A 23,113-nucleotide genomic window follows, 5' to 3' on the forward strand; every position below is an offset into this window, starting at 1 on the left:
ACAAGTCGGTAGTCAGTAACTATATATGTTGATTTCAGCAACATATGGAGAGTGGATTCTATGTTTGTTTTTATTTATTCAATGGAGTTATATGAGGGCTGGTCTTCACCTTTTTTTTGTTTGCCAATATACACCTCCTGAAGGCAGCTGCATATAACCAAATTGTCCAAGAATTACTATGTCCCATTGTTCCTCATTGGACACCAAAGAATTTGATTTAAAACTTTGATGTTTAATACTATTTTAATGATCCTTTCAATATAGCATTATACTCTAAACTAACCTGCAGCATTTATTTTTGGTCAATTGGGTTTTAAAAAGATAAGCTACTGTTTTATAAATTTGCAGATCAACATTACCTAAGCCTGTTTGTATCTCCAAGCAGCATATGTAAGTAACGCTCAAGAGAATGTTCATTCAAAGCACAGCGCAGCCAAGCACGGCCCCTCCCAATGTCAGTAGTAATGTTCTTCAAGGAGTAGAATCTCTGAAGTTCATGCTTGTTAAGAATTTCTTTCACATACACCCAAAGCAATGGATCTGTAAAGAAGAAATAAAACAATAAGTCATGTATGACTGCTATAGTGATATGCAAGAAACATGTTTAAAATGCATAAGGACGGGGTTATATACCAAGTCATAACAATTGACAACTGCACTTTCCCTTTCTGATTATTTCATACTGGATGTACTTTGATTGCATGATTTATACTTACTGTACTTTGGGGGTCAATCACTAAAGGATTGCACAAGCGTTATGAAGGTCACATGACACATTTTTCAGAATGAGTCAATTCAAAGTAAAATATTAAATGTGAAATACCACAAAAATTTGATAGATAAGAAAAGCCAGTTCACTGAAAAACACACACATTCATTATTTATCATCTAGGGTAGGCAGCCGTTATTTTAGTAATGCACAAAATAACAATGCAAACTCCGCACTTTTCCAGTAAGTTAAAAGTATACCATGTATTAGTGTGAAATTATTCTAAGCTCAAGAATGAAAATGTATTTTACCATTTCATCAGAGTGAGATTGTTCTGTGAATGAAAGTACACTAAAATATGCTGATGAATTGGTGTAGGAAGGAGGGTTTCGGGTTCCTGGAGAACTGGGCTGACTTTTCATTCGGTTACCAGATCTATATTAGGGACAGACTGCATTTTATTGGGGAGGGTGCAGCTCTGGTGGGAGAGAGGATGGCGAAAAAGTTGGATGGGCTTCTAAACTAGGCAGTGGGTAAAAAGGGTCAGAGGAAGCAATAGCCAACAGTCAGCAAAGGTCAGAGGGTGCAAATGGGTGCACTAGCGGTAATATAATCCACAAGCCCTGTACACGCGGGCAAGAATCTCATCAGCAAAAAAACATCGTTTTTCCCGACGAGATTCTTGGCAAGAATCTCTTGCCGCCTGAGTGTACAGACTCTCCTTTTAAAAGAACCGCGGTTCTCTTGAAAGGCAAGAACCTTTTGACGTCATCGCGTACGACAAGCATGCGCTCGTCACATTCGATGCCGTCGCCGCCATCTTGCTGCACCCTACCTATGCCTAGGAAGCTACCAAGCATGTGTCAAAGTCATTTCGAGCATGCGCTGGTTTCCATGACGACCAGGTAAGTATACACACTCTCGGGTTTCTCGGCAGGAAAACTGCAAAGAATCTCACGATGAGAAAATAGAGAACATGTTCTCTATTTCTCTTGTCTAGATTCTGGGCAGTTTTCTTGTCGAGAAACCTGAAAGCTTCGTACACATGCTTGGTGTACTCGGCAAGAAAGCTCTGCCAGCAGTTTTCTTGCTGGTTCTTGTCCAGTAAACCGAGCATGTGTACGAGGCTTAACACCTAAACCAGGGGTGAGTGAGTTGGCAAATCAAACTCACAGACTCAGAAAAACTAGGGAAATAATATGCGCCCTTACAAAACTCAGAGGCATGTACATAAATGCCATGAGTCTAGCTAACAAAACCAATGAACTGGAACTGAATACACAAGGAAGATTTTGCTTTTGTGGGAATATAAGAAACCTGGTTTGACAGCTCACATTGCTGGCTGGCAGCTATTCAGGAATTTTACTTGCATCGAAGGGACAGGGAGGGTAGAAGGGGGGGGTGTGCCTATATAATCGAGAATGAGAAGAGAGGGACAATGTCGCTAATGGGGCAAGGGGAGGTGGAATCCGTGGGAAATTAATAGTTAGGGTATGTTGCAGGCCCCCTAACCTTAAGGATGAGAAGGAGTTGGACCTCCTATCACAGTTAGAAATGGCAGTAAAGCAGGGCAATGTCGTCATAATGGGAGACTAACTATCCAGATATTGATAGAGATTGCTGGAATCATCGATTTGTATTGAGCAATATTTTGGCACCATCAGCCCCTAAAAAAATGATGGAACAGTCCTAAAAAGGATGGTTTGTGGGACTATATTATGGGTTGCTACAAATTCCAGCAATTACATTACATTATGGAATTGCTGGAATTTGCAGCAACCCATAATTTTTTCTGGTTCAATGGCCGTTTTTACAGGCAGGACAGGGGCGTCGCCATGGGGGCTAAATAGTTTGACGAACCTGTTCATGGCCAAATGGGAGGAGGATGACGTCTGTGTCCAAACTAGACCCCAAGTGGTCCTTTGGGCCCGGTACATAGACAGCATCTTCTTCCTATGGAAGGGCAATGAGGGTGAGCTTGTGCAGTTTATGGATTTCCTCAATGTTAATGATAGGGGTATTCATTTAAACTACAAAGCCAGCCAAGAACAAATTAATTTTTTGGATCTGACCATTTCTGTCGGTAATGAAGGATTCATTACATTCACATGTTTTAAAACTACTGACAGAAATTAGTTCATACCTAGTTACAGTTGCCATCACGCCTCATGGCTGAAGTCGGTAACAAAAAGTCAATATTTGCGACTTAAGCGGAACTGCACTGAACAAGTAACCTTTTTAGAGCAAGCCCAGGTCCTCACGCAAAGATGTGTTGAAAAGGGCTACTCTACCCACTCTTTGTCTAACACTTTAGACTTGGGCCCAGATTTTTTTACACTGGGCGTATCTCTGCGGCGGCGTAACGTATCCGATTTCCGTTACGCCGGCGCAAGTTTTTCAGGCAAGTGCTTTATTCACAAAGCACTTGCCTGTAAAGTTGCGGCGGCGTAGCGTAAATCACCCGGCGGAATTCAAATTCGGCGGGTAGGGGGCGTGTATCATTTAAATGAAGCCCGTCCCCGTGCCGAACGAACTGCGAATGCGCCGTCTGTAAAATATCCCAGTGTGCATTGCTCCAAATGACGTCGCAAGGACGTCACTGGTTTCGACGTGAACGTAAATGATGTCCAGCCCCATTCACGGACGACTTACGCAAACGACGTAACTTTTTAAAATGTTGACGCGGGAACGATGGCCATACTTAACATTGGCTGCGCCTCATATAGCAGGGGCAACTTTACGCCGGGAAAAGCCTAACGTAAACGTCGTAACTTTACTGCGTCGGCCGCGCGTACGTTCGGGAATTCGCGTATCTAGCTAATTTGCATACTCTATGCAGAATTCGACGGAAGCGCCACCTAGTGGGCAAAAAAAAATTGCCGTTTAGATCAGACGGCGCAAGATCCTGTCGGATCTAATGGATATCTATGCGTAACTGATTCTAAGAATCAGTCGCATAGATACGACGGCTCAGATTAGGACTTACGACGACGTACATGGCGCTGCGCCGTCGTAAGTCCTATGAGAATCCTTAGTTACTAATATTGATAGAGCAGGTTTTTTAAAAGAGAAGACCGACAGAGGGGGGGGGGGGGGAATTATTTTCGGAGTCCTTGTATCACTAGTTACTCATGCCAACATGCCAGTGTTAAAAAGATAGTGAGCATTGGAGAAGTAATTCAAACTGCACAACTGCACTCCACATATGAGAGAACTTTGGCACTCAGAGATGTGAGTACGGAAAACGCCGCCCGAAAGTGGCACACATGGTTAACTTGGTACAATAAGAACTGTATGTCTCCCCTAGCGTTACCGTAAGAATATACTGACTCTAATATGATGACTGGATAGGGGCGGAGGGGGGGGGGTGGCTCGGTCTTGGGCACAGTCTTGAACCCAGGTGGGGGTGCCCGGGGCTGGGGACAGCCCATCCTCTCTCTCCCTCTCATAAGCATTTTTGAACTACGCTACTGTTCGCAAATGAGGTTAACTACTATAAACTCTGAAATGTTAACAAATTTTAGTGCAATTTCTGTGGCGTTGTTTTACCGCCACTAAACGCTCTTGTCTTATCTTGTATCTTTTCTTGTTGCCTAATGCTTGAATGAGCGATATGGACTGTAAATTGAAAAACTTTAATAAAAATCTATTGATATAAAAATATATAGCTAGATTCAGTAAGAGTTAGGTTAGTTAGGTTTAAGTGTATTCTCAAACAGAGATACACTTAAACCCATCTAAGATAGGACGGCTTGCGCCGTCCTATCTTAGGGTGCAATATTTAGGCTGGCTGCTAGGTGGCGCTTCCATTGCGGTCAGCGTAGAATATGTAAATCACTAGATACGCCTATTCACGAACGTACGCTCGGCCGACGCAGTACAGATACGCCGTTTACGTAACGCATTACAAGGCCTAAAGATATTCCATCAAATAGTTGGAATAGTAATGTTAAAGTATGGCCGCCGTTCCCGCTTCGAAATTTGAAAATTTGACGTTGTTTGCGTAAGTCGTCCATGAATAGGGATTTACGTCATTTACGTCCACGTCGAAACCAATAGGCCCGTGCGGCGTACGTTGCAGCAATACACACTGGGATATGTAGGCGGACGGCGCATGCGCCGTTCCAAAAAACCGTCAATCACGTCAGGTCAAGCCCCATTAACATAAAACACGCCCCCTCAGCTAAATTTGAATTAGGCGCCATTACGCCCGCCCGATTTACGATACGCCGCCGTAACTTAGCAGGCAAGTACTTTGTGAATCATGTACTTGCCTTGTTAACTTACGGCGGCGTAGTGTAAACAGGGTACGCTACGCCGCCGCAAAGTTAGGACGCCATACCTGAATCTAGCTAATAGTGAGAAAGCACTGACACATTCTGAAGAATGATAAAGTTCTTGCTAATATCCTACCAGAGAAAACCTCAAGTGGTTTTTAGAGGTGTTCCCTCTTTGAAAGACAAATAAGCCCCCAATATTCACAATCCCCCTACTGTTAGCTCTATGTTCCTTTTGGGCCTAACTGGCTACTACCAATGTAGGAGATATCAGGTTTGCCCCTTAAAGCGGAGGTTCACCCAAAAATCCACTTTTTCACATTAGCTCCAGCATACTGATAACATCTGCAGTATGCTGTTTTTTTTTTGTTGTGATTATCGTTATATGAGCCCTTGTTTACCGGCTCTGAGCGGGGAATCCTGCGGGGAATGGGCGTTTCTAAGTGAAGAGGAGTTGATTGACGGCTGCTAAGGCACGTCACCCCTTCCGAAAATACACAAAGTCACACTCGGGCGTTTATGGCGCCTGCGCCTGCCGTGCAGAGCTGACTGCGCAGGCGCCGTAAACACCCGAGTATGACTTCGGGTATTTTCGGAAGGCATGACGCGCTTTAGCAGCCCGTCAATCAACTCCTCTTTGCTTAGGAACGCCTCTACCCGGAAGTAATCCCTCGCTCGGAGCCGGATAACAACGGCTCGTATAACGATAAGTACCAAAAAAAAAAAAAAAAGAAACAGCATACTGCAGATGTTAGCAGTATGCTGGAGGCATATAGCTAATGTAAGAAAGTTTTTTTTTGGGTGAACCCCCCGCTTTAAATGGATGTAGAGCCAGAAGGACTACAAGTTCTAGCTCTGGATGTACATCTAAGAGCTACACAATTAAGCCGTTCATTACCTGCTCCACGGTTAGAGTTGTGTACATGTTGCAGTGCCCATGTGGCCTGCAATATGTGGGCAGGACCACACGCCCACTGCAGGTACGCCTGAACGAGCATATTAACAACATCAGGAGGGGCTATACCAAACATTCAGTGTCAAAACACTATTTAGCTGTACATAAGAGAGATCCCAACCAACACCATTTTTCTAGGTATTGACAAGTTCAATCCCCACTGGAGGAGTAGTGACTTGGTCAGGAGTATATCAAAGTTAGAGATGGCATGGGTACACAAACTCAAATGTTATACCCTCTTTGGCCTAAATATCGATGTTGACATCAACTGTTTTATCGATAACTCGTAGTTTTTTTTTATATATACATTGCTTTGATAAGTTGTAGGACTTTTTTTATATATATATATATATATATATATTGTGTTGTTTGTACCTCATTGGTGTTTCGATTAGGGTTGTCCCGATACCACTTTTTTAGGACCGAGTACAAGTACCGATACTTTTTTTCATGTAGTCGCCGATACCGAATACCGATACTTTTTTTAAATGTCATGTGACAGTTTTCAAACCACAATACAGACTAAGGATATTTTCTTTAGAATTATGAAGAACTCTAACTCAAGACATTATAAAAGAATAAAAATGAGTAAAAATGAATAAAAATGTTTTATTTGCTTGTCACGCAGTAGTAAAAAACTCAAAGAATTTTTATAGAACATGTTGATAAATACAAAAAAAGTATTCTATTTAGGTATCGGGAGCATTTGCGCGAGTACGAGTACTCCCGCAAATACTCGGTATCGGTCCCGATACCGATACTAGTATCGGTATCTGGACAACCCTAGTTTCGATCATGAGGTAAAGTATGTATTCTTACCCTTGCTCCTTGTATCTCCCACAATATTTGGAGAGTGGCTATATGGGTTGATTGGCGAGGGCATGTGAACTTGATGGGAGTCCCAAGTGGCCGGATACATATTATATTATTTCTAACCATGTGGTGATGCATTAACATTGCTCTTATTTTTTTTTAACACATTATAGGTCTTTTCCGTTCTGCTGTACTGGTGTAATTAGAATGATGGATGGCCTTCTTTATTTTAAATATGTCCTTTTTTGTGTGATCAGTTTATCAGAATCACATTTTGATATTCAATTTTTATAGTTGTTGGTGTTTGGTAACTACCAGATCCATCTGATCAACATATCTATATGTATTTTTATATATTTTTTTAGCTATTTTTTTGTTATGTATTTGTAGCCGAGTATCACCTATTTTTATTAAGTGGATGGTATATTGTTCATTTTTAAGAAACTGGATGGTATACTGCCGTGATAGGATTACTTTGGTAAGCTGGGTGGTTTAGCTTGCTTTAAAAAAAAAAAAAAAACTTGACTTTATAGTTGTAGCTCCCCCTTACTTTCAGTATGGGCACTACGCTAAAGTTAGTGGGGAATGGGAGAGTTATTTTGTTAAATTTGGACTGCTGTCATTCCTGAACTGTCCTGTAGGTCAGTCTGCGCTCCAGGTGTGCCGATCCCACCCCTGGGCGACAGTTGGCGTTAGAGGGGTTCTGGCAGAGCCACTTTTCCCCAGCAGCCAATTAGAGGAGTTTTCCCTTGCGGGGCATGCTGGGGGAGAGTATATCTGTGGCAGACGCCATTTTTGTTGGTTCTTCGCGGGTTCCAGGTGCGTCACCCACCTTTAGGGTCTGCGCATCCAACAGACCCCGGCGATATGGCCTACCAGGCCGTGTCGCATGCTACGCGGAGCTCCATGTTGCTGAAAGGGGCCCCAGTGACTTGCTGGGTCCCCGGCTCTATTGAAGAGATCCCAAGCTATGTGCTGTGCGGTGGGGGATCGGCTCAAGTAAAACCCAGAGGCAGGTTATCTGAGAGGCTTGAACGAACCATCGGGGATCTGGTGACCAAGACATTGACAGGTACACTTCAACTGTCACACAGTGACCCTAATCTAATCTAATCTACTGGGAGGATTCGCTCAATTCATTTAGCTCACCCAAGTACTAGGCCTGTGGCAGAGGTCCCTAGAGCCAGGTCTGTGGCAGAGACCTGTTCCTCCCAGCAACCTTAAAGTAGCGCTTCAGCTGCCAGACTCGTGGCAGGAGTCTGTCCAGGGGCACTTCACCCACTCTGGCTAGAGTGGCGGCGAACCGTATCTACTACTACTGAGAGCAGGATTGCTCTTCCTCATATCCAGGCCTGATACTGCAAAGTTCTCTATCGCTTCATCAACCTTTTTCTCTCTACCTCATGTTGATGTTGGTCATGTTGGGCCGAGAATAAAGCATTCAGAAAACCTTAATTTATTGTCTGGACATTCGCTCACTAATCCACTCAACTTCACCCCTAGACAACGGTAGGAGGTAACTTAATATGCCGATCCCAACAACAATCAGCGGCTCATGAGGGGGTAGCGCTACACATGGGGGCTCGTCCGGGATACCGGCTGTTACCTCTGGCAACGGAAATCGTGAGTAGCGATTTATTAAAGAGCGAAAAGTGTCGTGTATTTAGAACTGTCTGGCTACGAGGGAGTTAACCTCACACAGCTAAGCTTGGGCGTACGTGCAGCACAGCACGCGCCTACAACGCGTCAGCACAAGTTCTTCAAGTGGGAGGAGCCACCCTCCCCTGCGTGAGACGTATAATAGAGTTTTGCGCCAAGCCAGCAGAGCACCGCCCATCTGCAAGAAAGAAGGAGAACCGCGTGGTGATGTCTGCCTTCCTGCAACCGGGTGTTGCCGTTTCCCGGTTGAGGTCTCCAACTACCTCACCGGGGGTCCTCAGCATGTTTTCACCGCCTGGGGTGCCCGTGACTGATACGGGTGTCCGCTTGTCCACCCAAGGACAGTTCGTACTCCTATCCAGTGGAGGAACGGAGATGCTGGGCCTGTCCTGTCCCTGTTGCGGGGAGTTATCGGTGAAGATTCAGCCTTTTGCCCAATGCCAGCGATACCGGGCTTATTTGTTGAGAACCTTTCTAACCTGCACTCAGTGTTCTTCCAAGGATGGAGAAAATATGAGGATATCAAGGTAGACGATCAAAAAAAAGATCAAGAAAGTCTCTGAAGATATCGTTGACAAAATGTTGCACAGTCCAATATTACCAAATATTAAAAATGCTAGAAGCGGTTGCAGAATGCTGTTTTCCATTCATCCACTTCCCAAATCCTGATAAGATTATATGCTCCTCGCAGGTCGATGGTCGATGAGGTGGCAATATCTCGGCCTTCTTCTTGTCCAAGACATCTAAGAAGTCGTGATATAGAGATGGAACATGTTGAGAAGCTGGAGTATCTGGTTGTAGTTCCATTAGGGGAAGTGAGCCTGTGGAAGTTATTGGTAGACAGTACTGTAGACAATAGTTGTTTGGAAATGTCACTGTCCCTAGTTCCCAGTTTATTTGAGGATTGTGTGCCTGAGTCCGTTAAATACCCATAATGACAGGAAATAAAGACAAGGATATAATGTCCAAGTTCATATACCACTTATTTCCCAAAAGTCGATATAACAACTACATGCTCTGTAATTAATTATTGCCGGAGTCTGAATACACCCCCCAGGTAGCTGTATAGAGAGAGGCAATGCGAAATTAGTTGAGTTGCTCTTTACAAGGTTGCTGGAAGTGTCAGGCTTACAAGGTCTTACAGGGCAGTTTTACAGATAGTGACCGTTGACACCACAGTAAAAACAAAGGTTGTTCCGCCGGCGACAATATTCTTCTTCAGGAGAGAGGTGAGTGGATTAGTCCAAATTGCATGGGTTCCACTGTGGAAAAGCGCAGCCTTGGAGCTGATGGCTCAGGAGCAGCTGGTACTTGTGGCTAAGTCTGGGTGGGTCATGAGTTGCCAGATGTTTACATTTTCCTCTCTCGGATTCTGCGATCCAATTGAATAGCGAGCTGGATTAGATCTGAGAGTGAGGTTGGTGGATCGTATCTGACAAGCTCATCCTTAAGTGTATCTGAAAGTCCCAGGCGGAACTGGTACTGCAAAGCTGCATCTTTCCAAGCTGTGTCTAACCTCCATTTGCAGAACTCGACTACATAGTCTTCCACAGGCCAAGTCCTTGTTGGAGGGTATACAAGGTAGTCTCCGCTGTGGAGGATCGTTGGGGGTCATCATAGATATGGGCCATGGTATCAAAGAAAGAGGAAACTGACTTTAGCACAGGACTGGTCTTCTCGAGGAGATGATGAACCCAAGACTGTAGTTTTTCCAGTAGCAATGCTATAACAAAGCCCACCTTGGTGGATTCAGCAGAGAAAGTCAGTGGTTGAAAAAAAAAAAAAAGAAGCTGGCAAGCATGCAAGCGGAGGTCAAGTTGCGGAAACGACCTTTAAGATGGAGATAATGGTCGGTCAGCACAGTATAGAATCAGCAGGCTAAGACGAGTCCAGTAAACAGGCTGAGTTTAGAGAGATCAGATGAACAAATTTAATGCAGGAGCAAAGGCAAAGTCGAGGAGAAAGCCGGGACATACACAGGTAAGAAGGCTCAAAAGGATTGGGTCTCAGGAATACAGGTACAAGCTGAAGACCACACAACATAATCTCCTGCACTTGGGGGCTTAGTATATAGGTAGGTGGTGCAGCCATCCCTTTGGATAAAAGGTGGATGCCAGTGGTCTTGCTGCCCTCCTCAGAACAATGGGTATCCCTAGAACTGAAATGTATAAAGAAGAAAAGAGGGCGCACTGACCTTGTGCATTACCAAGGATAACATGTATTAAAAATTATAACAGCAGTAGTCATACTCACAAACGTACATGTTAAAAAGGCTCGTCAGTACACCAGCAAATGGAACCGTTTCTCTAGACACCTGCAACCTGGACCGGTATTGAAGGGGACCAGATTGCATCGCAAGCGGCTAAGGCGTTTCGAGAGAGGATAAAGTGAAAAATCTTTTGCGCTACTAATGAGTGAATGAAAGTGACTGGATGTTATGAGCTAATTAGCTGCAAAATCTAATGGTGTTCACCTTACACATACATAATATAAAGTCACTTTAAGATTTATATTAGGTTTCGAGAGAGGACCCTCTTCCTCAGAGCCAAAGCAGTGAACAAGCTGAAGACCATTCAGCAACTGCTCATGGTGACAGTCCGGTTTAAATAGGCCACTGGGTGCCAAGTACACAACCTAAGTCCTATGTGCAGGTGAACGTGTACATGTGCGAGTGAGAACACAAAAGCGAGCATGATTTACTGGAATAGTACATCTATTGCCTCTTTGCCCAGAAAGGAGGAGATCATAAGTTAAAAGAGATCATCAAGCATTGTAGCAAAACCCATTGGAAACTGAGCTCACTTATATAATAGACAAAGAGGCACCATGATCAGAATCATGGAGAGATAAAAAAAAAATTATATTTCAAACCAACATCAAGAAACTCCTATTTATATGCCTCTAGTGGACATCATCCTACATACAGTACAATAACTATGAAAAACATACAATTCTGCAGGTTGAGGCAGGCATGTACTAGAGAATGTGGCTACTTCAAATAAGGTTAGTGTAACAAAACGTCCCACACTCCGCTTGAGTGCTTTCGTCATATACCACTTCCTCACAGTCTGAATATAGATATCAGATATTCCAACCACTGACAATCACAAACAAGGCAATACTCATTTGGTTGCTCAACATGAACTGCTTTATTGAAAACACAGGTACAGGTTAACAATTTCCTGTATGTGGAATCCAGAAGATCCTATTGGTGCTAGGAAGAAGTTAGCAGAGCTTTGCCCTGTTGTCAGCACTTTAGCTTTGGAGATGACAGTCGCCGTATTTTCCTCTGATGATTTTCTGGCATGCTGCTGGACAGGCACATTCCTCCATCCAACCTCGTCTTGTGCAGAAACAGGTTTGTCTAGGTCAGTCAGCACTTGCTACATCCACCATAAGACCTCCATGTCCATAGCTGCAGGGGCAGGTGGGCAAAGCACACTGGGCCTAATCCACAAACAGCGGCGCAAATTAAGTTAGTCAAAACTTATGTCATTTAAGTTACGGCGCCCTAATTTGGTGTCGGAAGTGCCGTATCCACAGCGCATTTGCGCATAAAATTGCGCAAGCGTAACTTAAATCCCGAGGCATAAGGCAGGGTTTTTGCAAGTGGGAAGGAAGTGGGCGTGCTTCATTGTAATGAGCCGTGACCCCATGCAAATGAAGGGCCGGCCGTACTGCGCATGCGCGCACGAATCTGCTGCTCACTGGGCATGTGCAGAACTTGGCTTCAGTGAGATAGGTAAAAGGCCAAGCGTACTTCGTTTGAGGATCGCCCTGTGTATAAAAAGCCACACACAAACACACTTCCCTTGCAAAAGTATTTCCCTGTGTTACCCTTCCTAGAGCAAGTTGCTTCTGCTCTGAACGTTTGTTGGTGTGTTGTGTGTGATAGTAAAGTTTTGGAGGAGTTTTGGAGGAGTATTAGATTGTAGTTGGTGTTTGTTTCTGCTAAGTGTATTTTGTGTTTGTTTTTTTCTGAGTGTATTTTGTGTTTGTTTTTTTCTGATTGTATTTTGTGTTTGTTTTTTGCGTGTTTGTTTTTGAATTTGTAGTAGCTGTCTGCTTGTGTGTTTTGCTTTTTGTGTGTTTCTTCTGTGAGTTTTTTTGTTTGTTTGTTGTGTGTGTATTTTTGTTTGTTTGTCCTGTGAGTTGATTCTTGTTGCTGAGTGGTGTCTGTGATGGCACCCAAGCGCAGGAAGCTCAATTTTTCACAGGTAGAGAAGCAAATTCTTGCTTGGGCCATCGTCCTATATGGGCGATATTTGCATGGCCCTGATAGCCGGAACACCTCCCCGGCCCAAAGGAAGGCGATAATAAAAAAGATTACGGATTAGATCAATGCGGCGGGGGGGGGGAGACGAGGACCCCCGCTGGCATCCAAAAGAAGATTAACGATCTAAAGAGCCTGGTCCGTAACAAGGTGGCCCAAATAAATGCCCATACCACGGGCACTGGAGGAGGCCCAGCCTGCCCCATCAGGCTCAGTGAGGAGGAATGGGCAGTGGCCCGGTGTTTCCAGCCAGAGCAGGTGGTGGGCCTGCGTGGATATCAATCTGATGTTCCTGTGAGGCCAGGTAAGTTTTTGGTTTTTCTATCTGGTGATTAGCATGTGTGGGTGGGGGAAGGGAAGATGTGCCAAGTGTGTGGATCCTCAAACCTGTGATTGTTTTGTGTCCTCCACAGATGACCAGGAGATTGCAGGCCCATCAGGCCAGGCTGCTGCACCACCCCAAGGACAAGAGGCTGCTGATGAGTCCCAAGAAGGGCAGGATTCCCCAGGGGAGGGGAGTGGCCAAACCTCCCCTCATGAGGAGGTTGAAGGGGAGGATGAGGGGGTGGAGGACGAAGATCTGCAGATTGGCCGGGAAGTCTTTTTGGCCTCGGATATGTTGACCCTTGAGGCTACCCCTGAGGCTGCCAGCAGTCAGGCCACCATCAGGGGTAGCCCCTCCCACTCCTTCCTCAACAGGCCTCAACCCACAAGGGTCACTCTCTCCCCTCCTCCAGGGCCACAAGCCTCAGGGGCAGGCAGGATGGCGACTCAGGAGACCAGGGGGGTGGCCGAGCGTCTGCCGGGCAGTCTGCAGAGGGACAATGCCCGGCAGACCCGCCATCTGGGTCAGATAAAAGAGACTCTGACCCAGATGGAGCACAGCCTGGAAGCAATGAAGGAGTCACTCAGTGATGGGGCCACAAACTCATTGGCGGTCATCACATGTTTGTGGGACCTGAAGACCGCCACAACAGGCGTGGCCCAGGAGGTGACTGCCCTGACCCAGGCTGTGCAGGACAATACCAGGGCTGGCCAGGCCAATACGGCTGCCCTCACAATGTGTCTCACAAGGATAGCAGTGGCCTTGGAGGGAAGGCCAGCAGGAGGACAGTCACCAGGGAAGGCTCCTCCTTCCCGTGCTCACCCACCCCCCAATGAAGATACTCCCTCCCCTGCTCACACCCCCCCATGAAGATACTCCCTCCCCTGCTCACACCCCCCCCATGAAGAGCCTCCGGTTGGCCGTGGCCGCGCCCGTGGGCGGCCCAGGAGTAGCAAACGCCGCCGCTATTAATTTGGCAGGGGTACTTTTGTTTTTTATTTTTATGATTTTGTTTGGTATACTGTACTTATGATTTGGTTTATGTGTGTGAATGTGGGGGGGTGGCATTCCTGATTAAATAAGGGTGTCACCCTCATTTTTGGTGGAGAAGGGATCCCCAGGACCAGGGAGAAGTGATCCCAGGTCCCTGAATGGTGTACGAATGCACAGTTACATAATTGGAGCCGTGGCGGGGCGTTACTGCTCCCAAGTACCGGGGGGGGGGTACTTGGATCTAATCCAAATCGATGTGCATGTGATGTGTCTGTGCTAGGGACCACAGTGGTGTACATTCATGCATTCTCATTGTGACATAATTAATGTGCGTTTACTGTGCAAAGATACATTCTCATCGTGACATGTTTAATGTGCGTTTACTGTGCAAAGATACATTCTCATTGTGACATGTTTAATGTGCGTTTACTGTGCAAAGATGCCTTCTGCGAGGCGTCTCCTGGCTGCTGTGCCCTCAGCAGACCGGGTAGAGTTGGTTGGGGGGGGGATTGTCTGGTTCAGGGGTCAGGTCATCACATATGTCAATCTCCAGGCCCCTTCTCACTGCAAAGTTGTGCAGAATACAACATGCACCGATGATCTGGCACACAAAGTCTGGGGAATACAACAGGGTACCCCCAGACTTATCCAGGCATCGGAAACGTGACTTCAGGAGGCCAAATGTGCGTTCCACCACTCCACAGGTACTTATGTGTGCAGCATTGTATCTTTCCTCTCCTGGGGTTTGGGGGTTCCGGAATGGAGTCATAAGATGGGGTCCCAGTGCATATGCAGAGTCACCTGGAAGGGAAAAGACAGGAGGATGTTAGTCATGCATGTGCCCCTCGTGATGTCTGCATCATGGGGGGGGGGACAGTCATACCTGACACCCATGTCACTCACCAACCAGCCAGCTGTCCCCATACACGTTCTGTTCCAATTCTCTGGAGATGTTGCTGTGACGGAATATATAGCTGTCATGGCTGGATCCTGGGAATTTGGCACAGACGTGCCATATGAGGCATTTGGCATCCACTATCACCTGAACATTGATTGAATGCCAATGCTTCCTATTTCGGTACATGTGCTCTGTCTCATGGGGGGGTTGTAGTGCCACATGGGTGCAATCAATGGCCCAGATGGTGCGTGGGAATCCAGCAATTTGGAAAAAATCAGTCATTGTGTCCATTCGCTGGACCTCCTGGGAGGGTTTGATGAATTGATTGGCCATGCATCTCAGGATTGCAGGGACAACCTGGTGCACACATCTGCTAATGGAGGATTGTGCCATCCCAGCCACACCTTCACTTGTGCGCTGAAAAGAGCCAGTGGCAAGGAAATGCAGTGTTGCCATTACCTTGATCAGTGGCTGCACTGCATGTGAGCGTTGTGTTGGGCTGGTGAGATCATCCTGCAGGATTGTGGTTAATTCCAGGATGGCTTCACGGTTGAATCTGAAGGTGCCATACACCTCAGAAGCAGTCATGCCAAACACATCTAGGCGTCTGCGGTAAACCCTCTCCTGTGCCCTCCTCCTCCTCCTCCGTTCCCTCCTCCTTCTTAGCGTGTCTAAAGTCACTAGTGCAGTTATGATCATGGATGGCCCTGGCATGTTGGCAGACAGATTGTAGTCCAGCAAGTGTGTGTGCTCAGCTCTTCCTTAATGGTGTTGCTGTAGCAGACCTTTACACGGCAGGTGTAAAATTAGGGCTGCTTTTATAAAGTGTAAAATTGCTCCGGGAAACTAACAGAAGCGCACAGGGCATAATCTACGGCGCACACACTTAATTTTGTGGATCGCCCTATCTCCCTCATTTGCATCTTTGCCTATCAAAACAGTGGCGTGTCTAGCGTAATTTGCACACGAAGAAGCGCCGGTGTAATTATTTTAGGTAGGAAAAACCTGGATTTCAGGCATAACTCATTATGAGGATCAGGCGCAAAGATACGCGCGGTGTAAATTTCAAGTTAAGTCGGCGCATCTGCTTTGTGGATTAGGCCCACTGTTACTATGTCACATTGCCGACTCTTCAGCCAGGATTTCAGAGCTGTCTGCTGGTACTTCCTGGTAGTTCCAGGCAAAGGGAGCCCAGCCCTGGTGCTGAGCAGAGGTCGTTCTAGTCGTTCTATTCCTGAACGACTAGAAACTCTATATCTTCCAGTGCCCAGTGCACTTCTGAGATGCACAGCATCTCTTCTCTGGAATCCTTGATTTCATCCAACCGCCACTCAAAATCACTCCTAAAGTTAGGGTCCCCTGTCAGCTTCGCATACAACAGTCCCAGGCCGCCGGAGCCAAAGCCGTCCGTTACCCAAGGGCATGCTTGGGATACATGCCAGCGGAGGGCTCTGTAGCTCTCATTCAGCCGCATCTCTGCCCAGACTAGCCTGCTTAACTTAGCTGTTTGCTCCTTGTGTGGGTTTCTCCCAAAAATAGGTAGGCTATAAGGAGATGAAAATTCAGGAGGTATTTAAGAAACAAGGCGGGAAATATAGGATAAAATTGGGGAAGGTTACCCGTATGTCTTATAAAGTATATTTTTAGTCCACAACATAACAATTACTCTCAGTTATTAACGTAGACCTTCAGTCACAATTTCCCCATAGCATCCTTCTAAGCCTCTATCACGGGTTAACAAGAGTACACTTACCAAGGCCAAGATGCTGAGGGCGGCTCCCTTTGCGACCCGGCGCGGTCCGCCCCCTGGAGTGAGGACAGGGGGAAAGACATACCAGGGGGCACCGGTACCGACAGGAAGGTGGAGGCCGGATGCGTGGAACAGGGGCTGGTCAGGAGGCAGTCCACTGAAGGCAGCTGGGATGCACACCGGGATGGTCCTGGAGGTCCGGGAACTCGGAACAGGGAACAGGCAGCAGATAATCCGGGAGACAAGCCGTGGTCAGGGGGCACAGAGAGCAGGATAGTCCGAGGTTCAAAGCCAAAGGTCAAGGGCAGGTGAGAGCAGCAGTCCAGAGTTCAAGCCGAGGTCAAGGTCAGGAGAAAGCAGCAATCCGGGATTCAGAGCCAAAGGTCAGGTAACCAGGAACAAGGAAGTAGATACTCAATCAGGAAGTACACACAAATGCTGTGACAAGCCAGCAACCAGACAGGAGGAAGGGGGCGGTTTAAATAGCCCACTCAGGGCTCTGATTGGCCGGAAGAGGAGCGAGCCTGTGCGCGCCAACACCGCGCACGTGCGCGCCAACACTGCGCATGCGCACGCGGCGCCAACAGGCGCGATTGCGTGGTGCTGTGAAACTGGGCAGAATTGGTGCCCTGATAGTGCCCCACCCTAGGGGCGGACTCCGGACGCCCAAACTGTCCATCAATTCTGGATGGTCCCGGTGAAAAATTTGGATCAACCGAGGGGCGTGCAGGTTTCTGGAAGGTTCCCAGGAATTGTTCTCAGGAGGGTATCCCTTCCACTTGATGAGATACTGGAGTTGTCTCCCCCTCTTTCGACAACCCAGAATGGACTCCACCTCGAATTCCTTTTCACCTTCAATTTCCACTGGAGGAGGTGGAAGTTCTTCCCTTCCAGGGAAGGAATTTGGTATGACGGGTTTGAGCAGGGACGCGTGGAAGACAGGGTGAATTTTGTAGGAATCGGTAATGCCAACTCAAAAGCCACGGGGTTAATCTCACGTTTTGATTTTGAATGGCCCAATGAACCTGGGGCCTAATTTCCGAGAAGGATTGGCAAGTCTGAGGTTCGTGGCCGATAACCAGACCTCCTCCCCCGACCTTGAAAACTGGACACTCCTTCTTCCCCCTTGTCATAAAATCTTTTGTAATACTCTTGGGCTTGCCTGCATGCCCTCCTGGAGTTTCTGGAAATTTTGTTTGCAGAGAGACTATGTGCTCCTGGACAGCTGGGACCGGTACTTCGGGGATAGAGTCCGGAAGAAAGGAAGGGTGGTAATCATAGTTGGCCCAAAATGGAGTTTGGTTGGTAGATGAGTGAACTGAATTATTATACGCAAATTATGCGGATGGTAGCAAAGATGACCGTCATCTTGGGATGATGAACAGAAGCAGCGGAGATATTGCTCAACGTTTGGTTGGTCCTCTCTGTCTGACCGTTGGACTGCGGGTGGTAGGCAGACTAAAGGCAGATTTTAATTTCCAGTGACTTGCAGAGCTCCCTCCAGAACTTAGATGTAAATTGCACACCTCTATCCGATACGATACTCTTGCGTGCCCCATGGAGTCTCACAATTTCTTTAAAGAAAATTTTGGCAGTTTCTGCTGCGGAAGGTGTGCCAATCATGGGTAGGAAGTGTGCAAGTTTGGATAACCGGTCAACCACCACTAGGATTGTAGTAAAGCCTCCAGAAGGGGGGTAGGTCTACAATGAAGTCCATTGAAATATCTGTCCAGGGGCGCTCTGGAACGGGAAGAGGTCTGAGTAAGCCCTAGGACTTGGTGTTTGGACCCTTGTAATGCTGACACCAGGTACAAGAAGATACATAATCCTTACAGTCCGACCTCCACTTCAGCCACCAGAAGGAGTGGCTGATCAGCTCCGAGGTCTTCCGTGCTCCAAAGTGGCCAGCTAACTTGTGATTATGGAAAGTGCTTAACACTAGTTGTCTCGTTTCTACAGGTACAAAAACTTTGCCTCGCGACCACAACAGACCGTCTCGTTTTTACAGAGAGAGTGAAGACTGATCGGCACATTGGCTGGAAGCCCTTTTAAGAGAGGTGAGTAAGTCCAACTGGGAAACTAGAAAAAAGTTCTGGGAGGTCAAGATGGTACTGGGTTCTGACGGGTCGGGCATTTCAATGAACATTCTAGAGAGGGCGTCAGCTTTCCAAATTTTTTGATCCAGGTCTGAAGGTTATGTGAAAACTGAAGCGGGCAAAGAACAGGGCCCAACGGGCTTGTCTCGGTCTTAAACGCTTGGCAGATCGTAAATATTCTAAATGTTTATGATCTATGAAGATCAAAATAGGATGAAGAGCACCTTCCAGGAGATACCTCCACTCTTCTAAGGCAAACTTGATGGCCAGCAGTTCCCGGTCTCCAACATCGTAGTTCTTTTCCGTGGGGCTTAGTTTCCTGAGGCGTAAGCTACAGGGTGTAAACAGGGGACTTGGGTCCTGTCTTTGCGACAGGATAGCACCAGTGGCATTCTCCCGAGGCGTCAACCTCCAGGATAAAGGGCCAATCTTGGGTCTGGGTGCCTAAGGACAGGTGCAGAACAGAACAGGACCTTCAGTCTTTCAAATGCTTCCTGTGCTTCCTGAGGCCAATGGAAACGGCTGCCCTTGACGGGTTAGTCGGTAATAGGAGCCACAATGGCAGAAAAAGCCGACAATAAATCTTCGGTAGAAATTGGCGAAGCCAATGAAGCGCTGTACCCCCTTTTTGTCAACTGGAGCTGGCCAGTCCTGGACTGCTTTGACCTTTTGCGGATCCATGGATATTCCATTGGTGGAGATGATGAACCCCAAAAACTGAACTGTGTTTTTTTCAAATTCGCATTTCTCTGCTTTAAGATATAGCTTGTGCTCTCTGAGAATAGCCAGAACCTTCTTAACATGGAGACGGTGTAGCTCAAGTGACACTGAAAAAATGAGGATGTCATCTAAATAGTCGACCAGGAAGTCATCCAAGTATTGGCGGAAGATGTCGTTCACTAAGTGCTGGAACGTGGCAGGGGCATTGCAGAGGCCGAAGGGCATCACCAGGTATTCGAAGTGCCCAAACCTTGATCTGAAAGCGGTCTTCCACTCATCCCCAGGCCTGATCCGGATGAGGTTGTAGGCCCCCTGGAGATCAAGTTTGGAAAAGACCTGGGCTTAACGGAACCGCTGAAAAAGTTCCGGAATGAGGGGTAACGGGTACCTGTTCTTAAAGGTAATTTTATTCAGCTCTCTGTAATCAATGCAAGGCCTGAGGGAGCCATCCTTTTCAACAAAAAAAATTCCAGCCCCAGCTGGGGAAGAAGAAGGGCGGATGAATCTTTTTTCTAAATTCTCGTCAATATAAGCCTTGAGGGCCACTAATTCAGTCTCGGAAAGAGGGAAGATCCGACCAAAGGGAATCTTAGAACCAGGTAGCAGGTCAATGGGGCAATCATATGGCCGGTGTGGAGGAAGGCTGTCAGCCTGCTGCTTGTCAAAAACGTCCCTGAATTCCGAGTATGCAGAGGGGACGTGTTGAAGGTCCACTGGTGCAGAGTGGAGCAGGAAGCTTTGGTAGGTAGGAGGCAATGCTGAGAGCAGTAGGAGGAAGGGAATTTGATATCCTTCTCAAGCCAGTCTATACAAGGTTGGTGCACTTGTAGCCATGGTAGTCCCAAAATAATGAGGAACAAAGGGGATGGAATAAGGTCCAGGCACAGATACTCTTGGTGTCCGGTATCAGAGATGGCATGGATAGGCAGGGTTTCCTGGGTGACTAATCCGGAGCGGGGTAACGAACCGTCTGCCAGGTGGATTTGCAAATGAAAGTCCTTAGGGCTATACGGGACATGCAGCTTCTGGGCCAGGGCAGAATCCAGGAAGCAGCTGCAGGCCCCGGAGTCAACGATGGCCGGCAGCTGGATTGCCCCCTGCGGGAGCTGTAGGGAGAGAAAGAGAACAATGTAAGTCTGTGGTAAGTTGGAAATGTGATAACTGAGAGTAGGTGGAGATCTTGACTTACTGGGTCTTACGGGACAGGTGCGGAGAAAGTGGCCTGCTCCGCCACAATACAGGCAGAGGTTGGACTGCCGTCTACGTTGCTTCTCCTCAGGGGTGAGAGGTGCTCGGACCAAACCGAGCTGCATGGGCTCCGGATCTGGAAGTGAAGAGACAGGTGGAATCGGGAGAGGTGGAGGAGCTCGAGAGAACCTTGGCGGGGTCCAATTGGGACGGGTTGCCTGGAACCGTTCCGACCGCCGTTCCCGAAGGCGTCTGTCGAGCTGGGTGGCTGACTGAATTAAACCTTCCAATGTGGCAGGTGGATCGTTTCTGGCTAATTCGTCCTTGAGGGACTCTGACAGACCTTGGCGGAATTGATATTTCAGGGCAGCTTCATTCCACCCTGTATCAGCGGACCATTTTCGGAATTCCGCAATATAGTCCTCCACGGGTCTCCTCCCTTGATTCAGTTGATGAAGGGTAGCTTCGGCCATGGCCAAGCGCAGGGGGTCATCGTAAAGTTTAGACATGTGTTCAAAGAAAGTGTCTATAGTGTCCAATATTTGACTCCTTTGTTCCAACAGGCTGTGTGCCCAAGCTTGTGGTTCATCTGCAAGAAGTGAAATCACGAAGCCCACCTTCACGGCTTCGGAGCAGAAGGTTCTGGGTTGCAGGGCCAGGTACAGCGAACAGGCATTCTTGAACGCCCGGAACTTTTTACGGTCGCCAGCAAACCGCTCTGGTGTTGGGGTACACGCGGCTCTGGATGGGTTACCACCACTGGAGGTCCTGAAGAAGACTGGGAGGTGGATGCTCCCATAACTGGGGCCCCGGGGGTGACCGAAGGTCCGGGTGTGACATTCATTTGTTGGAGGCGACCATCCATTTGCAGGTATCCTTCCTGTAGCTTCTGTACAGTTTCGGTCAGTGCTGAGACTTGTTGGCAGAGAGTCTCGAAAGGCGAGCGCGCCCTGTCGGCCTCGGACATCTGGCTGGCTTGTACTATCACGGGTTAACAAGAGTACACTTACCAAGGCCAAGATGCTGAGGGCAGCTCCCTTTGCGACCCGGCGCGGTCCGCCCCCTGGAGTGAGGACAGGGGGAAAGACGCACCAGGAGGCACCGGTACCGACAGGAAGGTGGAGGCCGGATGCGTGGAACAGGGGCTGGTCAGGAGGCAGTCCACTGAAGGCAGCTGGGATGCACACCGGGATGGTCCTGGAGGTCCGGGAACTCGGAACAGGGAACAGGCAGCAGATAATCCGGGAGACAAGCCGTGGTCAGGGGGCACAGAGTGCAGGATAGTCCGAGGTTCAAAGCCAAAGGTCAAGGGCAGGTGAGAGCAGCAGTCCAGAGTTCAAGCCGAGGTCAAGGTCAGGAGAAAGCAGCAACCCGGGATTCAGAGCCAAAGGTCAGGTAACCAGGAACAAGGAAGTAGATACTCAATCAGGAAGTACACACAAATGCTGTGACAAGCCAGCAACCAGACAGGAGGAAGGGGCGGTTTAAATAGCCCGCTCAGGGCTCTGATTGGCCAGAAGAGGAGCGATTGCGTAGTGCTGTGAAACTGGGCAGAATTGGTGCCCTGATAGCCTCCCTGTTACACATTCGGAAATAATTTTTGGGGGGTACTTTTTTCAGCGAGTACTTGCTTTCCCTTTCTTATTCCTCACTAAGCCAAGGAAGACAACATGCTCAAGCCTGCCCCCAGGCACCTGGGATAATGTCACACACCCCAGAAGGCCACAAGACCAGTCAACACCAGCCAGTGGAATTGTGGTATCTTGCGCCAAAATAAATTATTTTTAAAATATGAAAATAAAAATAAAAAACAAAATCGCTGCTACCCAAAAATAATCAAGTGATTATACAGTGCAAAAATATTGGTGAATGGGTGCGCTGATTAATCAATAATAACACATGATCAAATATAAATTAGTGTACATAATCAAATATAAATTATTATGCAAAATATATAAATGCTATAACACCTATTACCAGTAAGTGATCTAGTAAAAAAAAGTCCAAAATAATTATAATGCTGGTATCTGTAGTGCTCAGAAGTGAATGGTGCCAAAACATAAAGAAAGTCCAAAATAGGCGTAAGTGGTTGGAGATAAAAATCTCTATTATAGTCCTCAGTTGAAGAAAGACATGCTTGCAATCAAGCTAAAGGTCCACCTTCACCATATTGTTGGCTTACACCCAAAGTGAATATATAAATTGGCTCCTTACCAGAAGAAAATGCCCCCTATTTTGGTATCAAAAAGGAGGACATTTAAAGCTTGTCACAGGATCACCTGTAGTGGCAAATACGTCCTGGCAGCAGTGACAGTTGCAATCATTGGATATCCAATATGAACATGAAAAATAAGATGTAGCCAAACACAGTGTAACTTTGTTTTAATAAATGTTAAAATATAAACAGAGGGAGCCAAGTGGCCGCTTACTTTAAGAGGTGCCTCAAACCCGGCACTG

At 47.1% G+C, this 23,113-nt stretch overlaps 1 protein-coding gene across 1 annotated transcript in view; it reads right to left on the reverse strand.

Moving 5' to 3' along the window:
- Positions 1–23,113, reverse strand: part of SNX29 (sorting nexin 29) — a 1,289,390-nt gene that overhangs the window by 957,222 nt on the left and 309,055 nt on the right. Inside the window, exon 5 of the mRNA XM_040358531.1 lies at positions 360–540. Within this exon, the coding sequence (XP_040214465.1) occupies positions 360–540 (181 nt within the window). The remainder of the gene's footprint in view (positions 1–359; positions 541–23,113) is intronic.

The sequence above is a fragment of the Rana temporaria genome, chromosome 6 (genome assembly GCF_905171775.1).
Source record: "Rana temporaria chromosome 6, aRanTem1.1, whole genome shotgun sequence".
NCBI classification, from domain to species: domain Eukaryota; kingdom Metazoa; phylum Chordata; class Amphibia; order Anura; family Ranidae; genus Rana; species Rana temporaria.